At 43.5% G+C, this 15,451-nt stretch overlaps 1 protein-coding gene across 1 annotated transcript in view; it reads right to left on the reverse strand.

The window, feature by feature from the left end:
- The window catches only part of DNAH11 (dynein axonemal heavy chain 11), a 380,134-nt gene that overhangs the window by 264,953 nt on the left and 99,730 nt on the right, over positions 1-15,451 (reverse strand). Inside the window, exons 20-24 of the mRNA XM_069729806.1 lie at positions 11,617-11,733; positions 11,426-11,512; positions 8,882-9,040; positions 7,148-7,231; positions 5,218-5,376 (exon numbers count right to left, since the gene is read on the reverse strand). Coding sequence (XP_069585907.1) covers positions 5,218-5,376; positions 7,148-7,231; positions 8,882-9,040; positions 11,426-11,512; positions 11,617-11,733 — 606 coding nt within the window. The remainder of the gene's footprint in view (positions 1-5,217; positions 5,377-7,147; positions 7,232-8,881; positions 9,041-11,425; positions 11,513-11,616; positions 11,734-15,451) is intronic.

Genomic DNA, 15,451 nt, shown 5'->3' on the forward strand with positions numbered 1-15,451 from the left:
GTACAGGAGGAGTGAGGACCCTGCCCGCGAAGGCTCACAATCTACAAGGGTTAGGTGAGGATACAATAGGCGACGGTATAGCTGGTTGAGCAGCGGTTTGGTCAATCAGTGGTCACTGCAGGTTATAGGCTTGCCGGAAGAGGTAGGTCTTCAGGTTCTTTTTGAAGGTTTCGATGGTAGGTGAGAGTCTGATATGTTGGGGTAGAGGGTTCCAGAGTAGGGGTGATACGCGAGAGAAATCTTGTATACGATTGTGGGAAGAGGAGATAATAGGGGAGTAGAGAAGGAAATCTTGTGAGGATCGGAGGTTGCGTGCAGGTAAGTAGCGGGAGATGAGGTCACAGATGTATGGAGGAGACAGGTTGTGGATGGCTTTGTACGTCATGGTTAGGGTTTTGTACTGGAGTCTCCGGGCAATGGGGAGCCAGTGAAGGGATTGACAGAGGGGAGAAGCTGTGGAATAGCGGGGGAACGAATGGATTAGTCGGGCAGCAGAGTTTAGAATAGATTGGAGGGGTGCGAGAGTGTTAGAGGAGAGGCCACAGAGCAGGAGGTTGCAGTAGTCAAGGCGAGAGATGATGAGGGCATGGACTAGGGTTTTTGCAGATTCTTGGTTGAGGAATGAACGAATTTGTGAAATATTTTTGAGTTGAAGAAGTCGGCAGAAAGTGGAAAGGGCTTGGATATGTGGTTTGAAGGAGAGATCAGCATCAAGGATTACCCCGAGGCAGCGAGCTTGTGGGACTGGGGAGAGTGGGCAGCCATTTACTGTAATGGAAAGGTTCGTTTGGGGGGGGGTCACGTGAGATGGGGGACAGATGATGAATTCTGTTTTGTCTATGTTAAGTTTCAGTAATCAAGCGGAGAAGAAGGATGAAATAGTGGACAGACATTGAGGGATTCTGGTTAGTAGGGAGGTGATATCTGGTCGAGAGATGTAGATCTGTGTGTCATCAGCATAGAGATGATACTGAAAGCCATGAGATTCTATGACCTGTCCCAGGCCAAAGGTGTTAAGGGAGAAGAGCATGGGCCCTAGGACTGAACCTTGCGGGACTCCGCCAGATAGGGGGCGAGGTGAGGAGGTGGTGTGTGAGTGGGAGACGCTGAATGTCCGGTCTGTTAGGTATGATGAGATCCAGGATAGGGCCAAGTCTGTGATGCCAAGGGATGAGAGGGTCTGTAATAATAGGGAATGGTCCACTGTGTCAAAGGCAGCCGACAGGTCGAGGAGGAGGAGGACAGAGTAGTGTCGCTTGCTCTTGGCGGTTAAGAGGTCATTGGTGACCTTAGTTAGGGCAGTTTCAGTGAAGTGGTGTGACCGGAAGCCAGATTGTAAGCGGTCAAAGAGGGAGCAAGAAGAGAGATGGGAGGACAGTTCAAGGTAAACGTGTTGGTCCAGTAGCTTGGAGGCATAGGGGAGAAGTGATATAGGGTGATAGCTAGAAACAGAGGATGTGTCAAGAGAGGGCTTTTTGAGGAGAGGTGTGATGGAGGCATGTTTAAAGCTTGAGGGAAAAACACCAGTTGTTAGTGATAGGTTGAAGAGATGGGTTAGGGTTGGGATGAAGACTGTGGTGAGGTTTGGGATGAAGTGGGATGGGATCGGGTCAAGTGCACAGGTGGTGAGATATGATCTTGAGAGTAGAGTGGAGAGTCGATCTTCTGTAATGGTGGAGAAATTGGTTTTGGAGGTGGAGGGCTGGGAAGTCGGGTGGAAGGGCTCTGGGGGTTGTTGACCAAAACCGTCTCTGATGTTATCAATCTTCTGCTTGAAAAATGAGGCAAAGTCTTCAGCTGAGATGAGTGGGGAGGGAGGAGGTGCTGGGGGACGGAGGAGAGAATTGAAGGTGTTAAATAACTGTTTAGGGTTGTGAGACAGGGAGGATATGAGAGTTGAGAAGTAGGTTTGTTTAGCTGCGGCGAGTGTGGTCTTGAAAGTAGTGAGGGACTGTTTGAATGTGATGAAGTGCTCGTTGGAGTGGGATCTTTTCCATCTGCGCTCAGCAGCCCTGGAAGTTCGCCTCAGTTCTTTGGTCAGACTGGTGTGCCAGGGCTGTCTGTTGATTTTGCGAGCTTTGGTATGTGTAAGTGGGGCAGCAGATTCCAAAGCTACAGCTATTGTGGTGTTATATAGAGCGGCAGCGTCATCCGCATTGTGTAAGGAACTTATATCTGTGAGAGGGAGGAGGGATTCAGAGAATGAGTGTAGGTCAAGGTGTTTTAAGATTTCTGCGAGGGTGTGAAAGTTTGTGGGGTGGGGATTGTAGACATGGAGTGGAGAGGGAAGAGAATGTCAGAAGGTTGTGGTCAGAGAGAGGAAGAGGTGAGTTAGAGAGGTTAGATAGAGGCGGGTGAAGATAAGGTCCAGTGTGTGGCCATCTTTGTGGGTGGCTGTAGAAGACCATTGAGTGAGGCTGAAGGAGGAAGTGAGAGATAGAAGTAGAGTGGCAGCTGAGAGGGAAGTGTCAATGGGGATGTTGAAGTCACCCATGATGATAGTAGGGATGTCCGCAGAAAGGAAATTAAGTAGCCAGGTGGTGAAGTGGTCAAAGGAGATGGTGGCTGGCCCTGGGGGGCGGTAGATGACAGCCAGTTGGAGGTTGGAGGGGGAGTAGATGCGCACAGAGTGCACATCAAAGGAAGGGAGGGTAACAGAGGGTGGCAGTGGGATTGGGGTGAAGGAGCAGGTATCTGACAGGAGAAAACCATCTCCTCCGCCATGTTTGCTGCTGTGGTGGGGGGTGTGAGAAAGGTGGATGCCACCATACGAAAGTGCAGCAGGAGAGGCTGTGTCAGAAGGGGTGAGCCAGGTTTCGGTGATGGCGAGGAAGGAAAGTTTGGTAGTAACAAAAAGATCATGGATGTAGGAAAGCTTGTTGCAGACAGAGCGAGCATTCCACAGAGCTCCTGTTAGTGGGACTGGGGAAGCGGGGCTGGATGAATGGGTATAAGGTTAGAGAGGTTACGGAAGTTTGTGATAGAGCGTGGATGGGAGGTAGAAATGACTGTGGGAATGTGGTGAGGAGGACCAGGATTTGGAGAGATATCACCAGCAGTGAGAAGGAGCAGAGAAAGTGTTAGCAGGTGGGAGCAGGAGAGGGCATGAGGGGGCTGTCTGTGTTTGGAGGCAGAGGATTGTAGGTTAAGGAACAGTTTTGCTATCAATGGTGTATTCCAATATCTCCAGTTTACATATGTATACGCCAATCAGCCATAGTAAGACTGACACCTGTCAATTGGTGGGCTATAATAGGCAGCATATATTTATGGTCTTGTGGGGTTGTTCATGGAATGAAGTGGTGAGAACCTACCAAAATAGGTCCAACAAGAGACAGGATTCACTGATACATGTGGTGAGCAAAGTCTAGTCTGATCCCAAAAAAGAGCGACTAATTGCTGGAAAAGTTAAATTATAGTGTGACAGAAAGGTGTCCGATCATAGTGTTATGTGAAGACTTGGCACACACCAAAGAGATTGCAGTGAAAAGGTTTAATGTGGTTAAGTACATACAATATACAGGTGTTTCAGTCATATAGACCTTCCTCAATGTACCCTAAAGAAGTACTTATAGGTAATAAGGGGATCCCCCATAATAAACTGATTATGGGATTTGTAGCTCAGAAGATGCCAGGAAACACAGTCAGTGGATCTGTGGAAGTAAATCCAGCCTGGTAGTATACAAGGGGTAGAAGACACGGTGTCCACTGCTAGTCATGCCTGATGAGGCACATTAGGGTACATTGAGGAAGGTTTATATGACTGAAACAGCTGTATATTGTATGTGCTTAACCACATAAAACCTTTTTACTGTAATCTATCTGGTGTGTGCCAAGTATTCACTTAAGGATATAAGGTTTGGGATCCTACTTGAGCAGCACTTTCCAGTTGTGCTAATGTTCTCTCTTGCCATGAGCACATAGTGTATCACAGTTTGTTAAGTATGGGAATGTGTAGCCAAAAACAAGTCATAGTACTATGAGGTCCACTGCCGAAAGCGCTTACAATGTCTATGTGAGCATCAGAACTGGATAATGGAGCAATGGAAGAAGGTGGCCTCCTCTGAAAACCACTTTTTCTTTTGCGTCATGTGGATGGCAGAGTGCATGCGTGTCACATATCTATAAAAAAGATGGCAGCAGAATGCACTATAAAGACAAGTGAGGGAGGCAACGTGATGCTCCAGGCAATGTACTGCTGGGAAAGCGTGGCCTCACACATTCATATTCCTTTGTAATGTTTAGATAGATGGTTTGTGTCAAACACCTTCCTTAATGGGAATAGAATTTCCTAATGGCAGTGCCCTCTTTCATCAGGATAATGCCCCCTCCAACACTGAAAATACTGCTAGGTAATGGCTTGAGGGACATAAGAGAACACTAGGTTGACTTTGCCTCCAAATTTCTTAACTAATAGGATATGCTGCATTAAAGCCAGATCCAAGAAGGCTCCAACGTCCAACGTATAGGACTTAAAAAGTCTTGTGCTAATGTTTGGTGCCACCACAGGACATCTTCAGAGATCTGATGGAGTCAACGCTTCATTGGCTCTGTGAAATTTTAGTGCCTTTGGTGGAATATACTAAACATTAGGCAGCTGATAATCAGGTTATGGCTGATCACTATGTATGTTTTTAGTCATCTTTGTCTAATAAAAATAAGCTTCAAGAAAGGAAGTGGTAAAAGTATTTGTTGTTTGGTATTGTGGTCAATTACATAATGACATCTTAATTAAATACCATGTTTGGTATTAAAAATAACCTATTAGCAATTTTATGCTTCCTTAAACCACAGGCAACATGAAACAAAAAAAAAGGTTCCCTCCTTATGACAAATGACATTATCAAAAACTGAGATGTATCGTGGAAAACATAGTTTTAGAGCGTAAGTCAGGAGAAGAAGCACCTGCTGTGTGGTCCCCTCCAACTTTCCTAACCAGAAAGCCCCCATAGACTACTTGATTGACAGACATTTCCCTGCTTCCATACTGGAGGAGATCAGCAAATCAAACCAAGCCAGAATGGAAGAAGCCCAAACGGGAACCTGCCCAGGAGACATTTCTACCCCCGCCTTTTTTCAAAACCACACAACACCAAAACATTTTAGAATAAAGCATGTTTTTCTGCAAAGGAGAAGCTTTTCCAGTGGCTAGGACACCATGAAACAGATAATAGGTTCTCCCAAAGATTTACAATTCTCTTGGTAGATAAAACTGACCTTCGTTGCAATCATTAGCTGGTGCCAATGTCTTTCCCTAATTGCTGGGTTTTGTAGGTCAGTCACTGCTCGTAAAGATGTGACAAGGTTTTTTACAGTCATATCCAAGCCAACATATGCATCCCATGGACGAACCTGCTTATCTAGAGACAAGAGCTCCTGCAAGAAAAAATGAATTCAAAAAATCATTTAAAAGAAAAACAAGATTGATTGACATAGCAATAGTTCTAATTCTAAGTAATATGGTCCCGCGAAGAAATGCATTTGAACCAGGTGTCCAACTTTTAATTTTTAAAACCATTTAGTTGGGGCTAAAACATATTTTTGAAATGGTGTTTCAATAAAAAATACGCACAATTTTTTTTGCGGGCTCCACATTCAACTCCAATGTGGTGTATGGTCATAAATCAGCTGATGAGAGCTTAGAAACAGACAGATAAAATAGTTAAAAACTCCCAATCAGACGGTTGTGGTTGGCCGATTGATGGATTGTCAGTGACCTTATTTTGCAGCCAGCAATAGGACCACAGAAAACAAATCAAATGTTGTACATTTTTTAATGAACCCCAACAGCAAAAATGATTTTTTTTTTAGCCACCAATTACATGCATTACAGTAAGAATAAAAGGGGTCTCCAAATGTGGACCCCTTTAAGTGTTCAAAATCTCAGAAAGTAAGTTCTATAAAGAAACAAAGAACCAGCGCTCCATCCAGGTGTAGTATTCCAAACAACGATCTTTATTGAGCCATGTAACAGCAACGTTTCGACCCGGATGTCTTTTTCAAGCATGACCTCCGGGTCGAAACGTTGCGGTTACATGGCTCAATAAAGATCGTTGTTTGGAATACTACACCCGGATGGAGCGCTGGTTCTTTGTTTCTTTATGGACTATGTGGATGTTCCAGTAAGGTTCCCTGGATGTGGACCTGGCGCCTCAATGAGTGAGTGCGGTCAGTCTCTCTTTTCTCTTTAGAAAGTAAGTTCTAGTCTTAAATGAACAGTACAGAACACCATCTGCTATGAAAGGAATCACATCTGAGGAGCTGCACCTAACCCTTCGTGGAGAAAAAAAAAACTGTCAGCAACAGAAGAATTATATTAAGTTTCTACGCTTCAGACAATCCCTAATTGCTAAGAGTTTCTTGACAATAGACGGTTTAAAAAAAAAAAAAAAGTGTTCTCCTGTTGACAACTCAAGTATTAAGCTGTAATCTGTAGAGAAATCTGACAGTAAATATTTAATTTTACTGCAGCGCCACCACAGGAGGGGTGATGTATTACACAGCTTCCATGCAAATCAATGGCTTGCTTGTGAAATGAAGGCCAGGAGAGCACCTGCAGAATGCAGATGGGCAGTTGTAAATGAACATACTTATAGAGGATCTGTTGGCAGATTACTCAATAAAAACTGGATATATTATAGAACAAAACTCTTAGACCTTATGAGGCCGCTGTATTTATATAAAATCTATATAAAAACACATATAAAATCCGTATCAGAATTGCTGAACAATCCACATACTGAAATGACCATTCTACAAGTTCAGCTAAAGAGTGGGCTCATAAATGGAAGTGTATTTAGACTAAGCCCACCAGGCTTGACTGACAAATGCAGCGGAAATTCTGCAGAAGCAGAAAGGAAAGACGCCGAAGAACTGTCCATCAAGCCAAGTGGGCAGTGATTGGGTTTACATTTTTAGAAAGGGCTAAACAGCTATCCTGACATGGATTTTCATAGTAACTACACTCGCCTCATCAGGTTTAAATAACGTATGTTGTATGCATTTTGACATCTGCAATGGAGACTCCGAGACATATCTAAAAAGAGTCATACTTGTTTGTTTTGTAGCCTAAAATTGTTGAATAGTGTATTGCAGAACAATTTATTAAAACAAAGCTTTTCATAAAAGCAACAGCTGTGGAACTTGCCTTTGAAAACCTTCTTAGCTCGACGTCCATCTGTTCCACATTAATCTGCTTCCACTGCGTTTTAACCCAATCAGCAATACTATTCTATGAAGTAAATATTACAGACAGAAAAGTGACAATCAAGACATGGAAAAACAGTAAAAACTGGAATATCCTACAGATACAATTCCTACATCGATCGGTCAGCTCTTATCACATGCAAGATGAGTAAAGAAACCCCAGAATATTGGCTTCACACCTACCAATGATTCAGTAACCAATAAAGAGAGAGATCTTATAGGGGTCATCCATAGAAAATAAAACCAATCTATCAGGGCTGGACATATTATTGGTGCAACCTGTGCAGCCACACAGGAGCCCAAAAGATAAGGGGGCCCATTTATACCTCCAACGCAGGTGGAATTGTGCATTATGATGAGCTACTAGACAGCAGAGGGTCCATATCCTGTTCTTGCACAGGCGCCTCTTCTGTTTGTGTCCAGCAGTGCAAACTATGTTTATCTCATATACCTGTACTGTTCCCACCATGTCACAACGTATTGTTGTATCAGATGATCACAGACACCAATCAGCAGCCACTGATCAAAAGCAGCCGTTAATATTTTGTTGAAATATTGATGAGCTGCAGCCGATCAGCAGCTGATGATTGGCTGCATAGGTCATGTGATACAACAATATCAGAAAACCCTTCAGGAACAGAAGCACCAACGTCCTTATAACGGCGCTGCTGTGGGAAGCGAACATAGATTATTTTTATTATCTGGAAGTGATTAACTTGGTGTTGGAAAGTAGCAGACAACCCCTTTAAATTTCCTAAGTAATTTAATAGATGAAATATAGTATTATGCCATAGTTTGGTAGACGCTCTTTAATCACTTATCTCTCAATAGTGGATGTAGATATTGACAGAATTAGTTTTGTATCTGTGTAGGATTGGATATAATGGCGCAATATACAGATGTGTCCCTTCTTACCTCTTGTGTTGGTTCAAGGTATATGGAGATGTGTGGTGTGAGATTAAAAACAAATATCTTTGTAATGGAGAGGTAAAATTAAAAAAAATAAAAAAAAATAAAAAGTTTTCTTCTCTGCAGCCACTATTACATCGTGTCACAGGTTCAACATGAAAAATTTTGTGACAGGTTCTCTTTTCGGGCAACAGTTTTCTAAAGTGTATGAGCCCTTTAAAGGAAATCTGTCACCCCCAAAATTGAAGATGAGCTAAGCCCACCAGCATCAGGGGCTTATCTACAGCATTCTGGAATGCCATAGATAAGCCATCGATGTAACCTGAAAGATGAGAAAAAGAGGTTAGATAATACTCACCGAGGGGCGGTCCGGCTGCGGTCCAGTCCGATGGGCCCGGCGCCTGCGCACTGCAGTACTTTGCTCTGCCCTCAACAGGGCAGACAAAGTACGCCTGCGCCAGAGCCGCAGCGTAAATTCAAGAAGAGGACGTCATCATAAGAAGATGGGAGGCCCCAGACCGGACCGCGACGCCCATCGGACCAGACCACAGCCGCCCCTGGGTCAGTATAATCTAACCTCTATTTCTCATCTTTCAGGATACATCGGGGGCTTAGCTCACCTTCGATTTTGGGGGTGACAGGTTCCCTTTGAGGCTGGCCATAGACTTTGAATATTTATCTGCAGGCTCATTGGCAGATCCAGATTATTTGAAACTATTTTTTACATGTTGTGGTAGATAAAAGATTTATAATCATTTCCACAAACCTGAACATAATATATAATATCCCACAATTCTTTAAGCAGTTTAGTTTCCTCGCGACATTTCTTCATCTGCTTATAATCAGGAACGGCTACGTCAAACAGATCAGCAGAGTCATGTATGTGTCGCACTTCGAGCTCGAGGGTACGTAGATCTTGGTTGGCCTGGGAGAGAAAGGCAGACATCCGTTTTAAAGTGACAGAAGATAAATTTAGGACAATTGTTTACTACATGTGAGCACATCAACTGTGCATTGCAAGAAAGGAAAGACGTTTTTAGGAAACCCATCTCCCCAATGGACCTACTTCATCATAAAATGTTTTAAACCTTCCCAATGGTTCTGCTTGCAATCATGAAAGAAGCTGGCAACTATTATACGGGTAAATACAGTATGCCTCCGCTTTTCCACAAAACTGCTCTTATGGGACAGGAAAACTATTAGTGTTTCCTTTTGGTTTGCTCAATTACCTACAACCACCCCTGACAAAGCGTTGTTGAAACGCGCATTGGGTAGCTGGTGGGTGAGCCAAATTATGTCCTTTTTACTACATGCACCATTTGTACTTTACATTATTTATTGTATGCGACTTCAATATTGTTGGCACCTCAATTCATAGATTTTTTTTTTACTTGTTTTGCATTTGAATTACGTAACTGTGTGTTCATTCTTTGACTTGCACTTTATTTCTCTGCTACTTTTGGAACATGTGTCATCTCTTCTTGTCTTTGATCTTGGGTTAATTTTAACTTTTTGGCTTACCACCCCCTTTTTTGTATAATTTGTTATATCTTTACCTTTTTTGTTAACAATTACTTAATAAAGATGTTTGATCATCTTTTATTTACTACAACTTGAAGGGATTGTTCACTACTCGAACAACCCCTTTTCAATCCCCAAGTTTCACCCTTCAACTAAAGTAACATTTTTTCTTACCTCCAAAGGCGGCATTGTTCCATCGGCACTGGTTGACCCAGGGCTCATGTGACATATGCTATGCGATCCCAGAGGCCAATCAGTGCTGGCTTTGCTCTCCTCTCCTATGGATGCAATTGACATCAGTAGAAAGTAAGAGAGCAGCCGTAGCTCTAACTTCCTCCAGTTTTCTGATTTGTTGGAAGAAGGGAAGAGTGAAGCCAGCTCTGATTGCTATGTCATGCGATCCTTGTGGCCAATGTCACACGATCCTGGGAGAGCCAGTGCCCACATTGCTGGAACAGCTCAGCACCAGAGGTGAATATAAGATAATGGTCATAGGGCCGTAGACTCCCTAACCTAAGAGAATCAGGCTGATTATGCAAATGACATTCTGATCAAACTCTGATTAGTGTTTGATCTGAGTTTCAGCATAGTGTGATGTGATCCTCTAGGATGAGAGAATTGGAGCATAGAGTGGGATGAAGATGGAGAACAAAATTTCTCCATCTTCTTCATTATTTGAGTCCACAAAAAACAGACTGTAATAGGATGTCATCCAAGTACTCTCCGGTGTCTTCCATCCACCCATAGACTTGAATGGGTGAATGTCTTCCGATTTCAAACAAATTGTGTATCAGCACTTCCCCATTGAATAAGGCTGGTTTCACTTTTGCGTTTAAAAATGCAGCGTTTTAAACGCAAACGCATGTGGTGAAAAAAACGCATGGAAACGCGTTTAAACGCTGCATTTTTTAGACGCATGCATTTTTGCATGTTTTAAAACAAACGCGGCGTTTTGACGCATTTACATGCGTTTTTTCCTGCGTTTTTGCAAAGCATGATGAGAAGTGTGTGACAGCTGCCAATCATCAAAATCAGCTAGAAAACCCACTATAAACAGAAATAGCTAGGGTTAGGATTAGGGTTAGGATCCCTAGTAACCCTAGGGATCCTAACCCTAACCCTAGGGACCCTAACCCTAGGGATCCTAACCCTAACCCACTAGGGATCCTAACCCTAACCTTAACTCTAACCCTAGGGATCCTAACCCTAGGGATCCTAACCCTAACCCTAAGGGTTAGGGTTAGGATCCCTAGGGTTAGGGTTGGGGGGTGGCTTATCAGTGTGTATTCTTGTGTTTTTCTATTGAAACGCATGCGTTTAAAAACGCATGCAAACGCATGTGCTTAAAAACGTATGCGTTTACATAGACAGCAATACGTTTTTTTGCCGCAAAAAAAGCATGCTTTTTTTGCGGCTAAAAAACGCCGCTAGAAATTACTACATGTTGCATTTCTGCAACAAAACGCAAGCATAGAAACGACGCATGCGTCGTCAAAACGCATGCAAAAAAACGCATGCGATTTTAATGTTAAGTATAGGGAAAAAAACGCATGCTTTTTTTGCGCTAAAACGCAGCGGCAAAAAACGCAAATGTGAAACCAGCCTAACATTGGTCTTAGTGCTATGTGATAAAATAATCGGATAGCACTCGTACGATTGTGAGCGAGCCCTAAGAGTTATTATTTTATTGAGTGGCAACATAGGGCTTGAAAATGGATTGTTGTGGACAACTCTTTCAATATCCAAAGCTTTGCATTACAAACATTTGTTGACTGCTTATTTTACATACTTTATCCAGTAGAACATACGGATTCTGGGAATTATATGAAAAAGGAGCTTCCAGGCAAAACATCTCTCGAAAATAATTCTGCTTCATCTGTAAAGTAACACAAATAGAGTAAAGTGGATGTCTGTGACTTTGTGACATTGCTGGCTGAATGATAGAATACTGCACATAGTGTGATACAGAACTTTACTTACATCAAAAGCAGCACATCTTTTCCTGACCACAGACACTTCCGCTATCTGCAGGGGAGCCAGGTCATGTTTCACAGTAACTGCAGTTTTTTTGGTGTTGTTCCACTTTTCTGGCAGCTCCTGCAGGAGATAATATGAAACGATGAGTGCAAACAAATATTGAGATAACATGGAAACACTATGCAAAGGTTTATTTTTGTTGTTTTTTTATCGTTTTGCTACATAATTTATAAATGAGGTAAAAATATGTAACTGTCCACATATGGGTAAATTTGGAGAGTACATACATTGTAGGTGGAAGATGAAGAACTAGACATTAAAAACCTCAAAATTAAAAAATGCGCCCATAGATGATTCTGTTATTTGGCTAGGCTTGTGAATAGGCAAGATATATTAAAGGTTGTCAAAATTCACTGAAAATGTGGTCAAGGCTGCTTATACACTGATGAAAAAAATAAAGGGAACATTTAAACAACAGAATATAACTCAAAGTAAATCAAACTTCTGTGAAATCAAACTGTCCACTTAGGAAGCAACACTGTTTGACAATCAATTTCACATGCTGTTGTGCAAATGGAATAGACAACAGATGGAAATTATTGGCAATTATCAAGACACACTCAATAAAGGCGTGGTTCTGCAGGTGGGGACCACAGACCACATCTCAGTACCAATGCTTTCTGTTATAATAGATGAATATAATACCCGGAGAACAAGGAGCAAAACATGGAATAGATATAAACACTTTTATTATAATTACAAAACATTAAAAGTTAATAGGCAGTAATGGGTCAGAGTAAGAACATTACCAGTAAACACATGAAGGGGAAAACTCCTCCCCCAGCCACCACTCACTGACCGTGCATGGTAGCCAAAAGGGCAGGGTATGATGTGAGCCCTACAGAGATACTCAATACTAGAGCCCATGTAAACAGGGGTGCACTGTGTGCCATAAGACGTCCATCCCTAGCGTAGGGGTTTAGAAAGTGCACCCAGTAAATAATGAGGGCAAATAGGTAAAAACAACCAGTTGGCTTACCGCAGGAGGGATGAAGAGGGAAGGGCGCAGCTAGAGAGCGACCCCCGACACGCGTTTCGCGGCGCGCCGCTTTCTCAAGGGTATGAGGAGTGACAGTGAGCAGGACCTTAAGATACCCCCCCGACCCCGGTCACATGGGTAAGGCCGGCCAATGACCGTGGCGTGAGCGGCGTATGCGCACTGCAGTGGCAGGGTCCTGACATGGAGACAGGGCGTCAACCAAAGTGCGCAGGCGCCGGGAAGAAATCCCGGAGCAGGCACAAAAGGTAACTAGATGCCCGCCCACATGTCTGAGCCGGCCGCATACAGCGCGATGCGCACGGCCACTTGGGAAACAAGGCCACTTGGGAAACAAGGCCACCATAACGAGCAGACACAAAAAAGAATAAAGAATATAACCATACATAGTTACAGCGTCAATGGTGAAATACAGAGTGGATGTGCATATAATGAAGAAAGTCACGAGACGCTGCAGTATCGGTATAATAAGGTCCGCTTGTGTAGTGGTCAGCCCTGTTGTGAATTCTGCTTTTGGGCTCCCTCCGGTGGTTGTAGGTGGTAATGCAGTTGTCCCTGGGTTGCAGTCCTGGTCAGGTGTATCTGCTGATTGCAGTTCTGACTGGGGTATTTAGGTGTGCAGGATTAATTAGTCCTTGCCAGTTGTCCATGGTTGTTGGGAGGTGTTGGACCTCTGTCTGGTTCCTCCTGCCTTGCTGCCAAATCAGCAAAGATAAGTGTCTGGTTTTTTTCTGTGGCACTCATGCTGTGTGCTTGATAATCCAGTGCTATTCATTTGTTTTTTCTTGTCCAGCTTAGATTGTGTCAGTATTTACTCAGTCTAGTTGGATTCTCAGGAGTTGCAGATATACGTTCCACGTCTTTAGTTAGATGGTGGAATTTTTTGTATTATCTGCTGTGGATATTTTTGGAAGGGTTTTAATACTGACCGCTTAGTATTCTTTCCTATCCTTTCCTATTTAGCTAGAGTGGCCTCTTTTGCTAAATCCTGTTTTCTGCCTGCATGTGTCTTTCCTCTCCTACTCACAGTCAATATTCGTGGGGGGCTGCCTATCCTTTGGGGTTCTGCTCTGAGGCAAGGTAGAATTCCTATTTCCATCTATAGGGGTATTTAGTCCTCCGGCTGTGTCGAGGTGTCTAGGGTTTGTTAGGCACACCCCACGGCTACTTCTAGTTGCGGTGTTAGTTCAGGATTTGCGGTCAGTACAGTTACCACCTACTCCAGAGAAAGTTTCATGCGGCTCCATGGTCACCGGATCATAACACAGCCCATTCTTAATCCGGCTGCGATGTGCTTGCTTGTAAATAGCAGGAGTGTGAATGAGTCCATAAGGGGTCAGACCGGTGAGGATGAGGTCCATACAATAATGTACTAATAATAAAGAAACAGAATAAAAACAATTAAAAACAAGAAAAAGATGACAGCAAATCTGACTGACATGGTGGGGACCCCAAAGCAAAGGAACAGGAGGAAATAAATAAACTCATAAATTAAGTTATAGATAATGAGCAAAACTTAAGGATTCATTTAGGCCTTTGGGAGTTAAAGTATCTAATAGGACGATCCACTTGGCTTCAATCTGGGCCAGACGTTTTTTATTGTCACCACCCCTAATGCCCAAGTGGAGTGCGTCAATCCCCCTAATGGAAAGTAGTCTCGCGTCACAGTTATGATGTGACCTGAAATGGCGAGGGATCGTCTTAAGGTCATTTATAGTGGGCACCGTCTTGGCCGCGCCAATGTCCCGTACATGCTCCCGTACGCGAACACGAAGTTCGCGGGTAGTAAGACCATCGTATACCTTTGGGCACGGGCAAGTGGCGTAATATATTACGTTGGTGGTGCCACAGGTTATACGTTGTCTTATTTGGAATTCTCTTGATCCATCGCTTGAAAAAAAGTTCGAGCAGCGCAGGACATTGGTACAGGCAAGACAGTGCCCACATGAAAAGGAGCCAGGGCGAGGGCCACTAGAACCGAAGACATTCGTGGAGACAGGAACATAATGGCTCCTGACCAGAATGTCGCTAAGGTTTTTACACCTCTTTGGGGTCATGAGAGGGAGATTGCCCAGGGAGGCAGCCAGGGAGGGTTCGGTTCAGAGGACAGACCAATGTTTTGTGAGGATGGAGCGCATATTTTCCCACTCGTGATTATAGGTGGAGATAAATCTGATGGGTGCGCTACCACCGGCAGCACGACGTCGTTTATTAGAGTATAATAAACTGCTCCGAGGGGTTTGTCTGGCGCAGTCGTAGCCAGTTTTTATAGACCTATGGCTGTATCCCCGAGCTATAAGCCTTTGCTTTAGGTCATCGGCCTGATGTTCAAATCTAGCCTCGGAGGAACAGATTCGCCGCATCCTGAGGAATTGTCCGACCGGGACGGCCCTGACAGTGGCTGGATAATGCGCAGAGGTGACGTGCAATAACGAGTTGACAGACGTCGGTTTCCTGAAGACATCCGTCTGGATACGCTGGTCAGAGTCTACCTCCAGACGGATGTCCAGGAAATCGACCGTAGTTGTATTGGAAGTATACGTAAGGTGTATATTGCACGAATTGTCATTAAGACACCTCATAAAATCCTCAAGCTGGATTTATCGTCCTATTAGATACTTTAACTCCCAAAGGCCTAAATGAATCCTTGAGTTTTTCTCATTCTATAACTTAATTTATGAGTTTACTTATTTCCTCCTGTTCCTTTGCTTTGGGTTCCCCACCATGTCAGTCAGATTTGCTGTCATCTTTTCCTTGTTTTTAATTGTTTTTATTCTGTTT

This window comes from Ranitomeya imitator, chromosome 6 (genome assembly GCF_032444005.1).
Source record: "Ranitomeya imitator isolate aRanImi1 chromosome 6, aRanImi1.pri, whole genome shotgun sequence".
In the NCBI taxonomy this organism is placed as follows: Eukaryota; Metazoa; Chordata; class Amphibia; order Anura; family Dendrobatidae; genus Ranitomeya; species Ranitomeya imitator.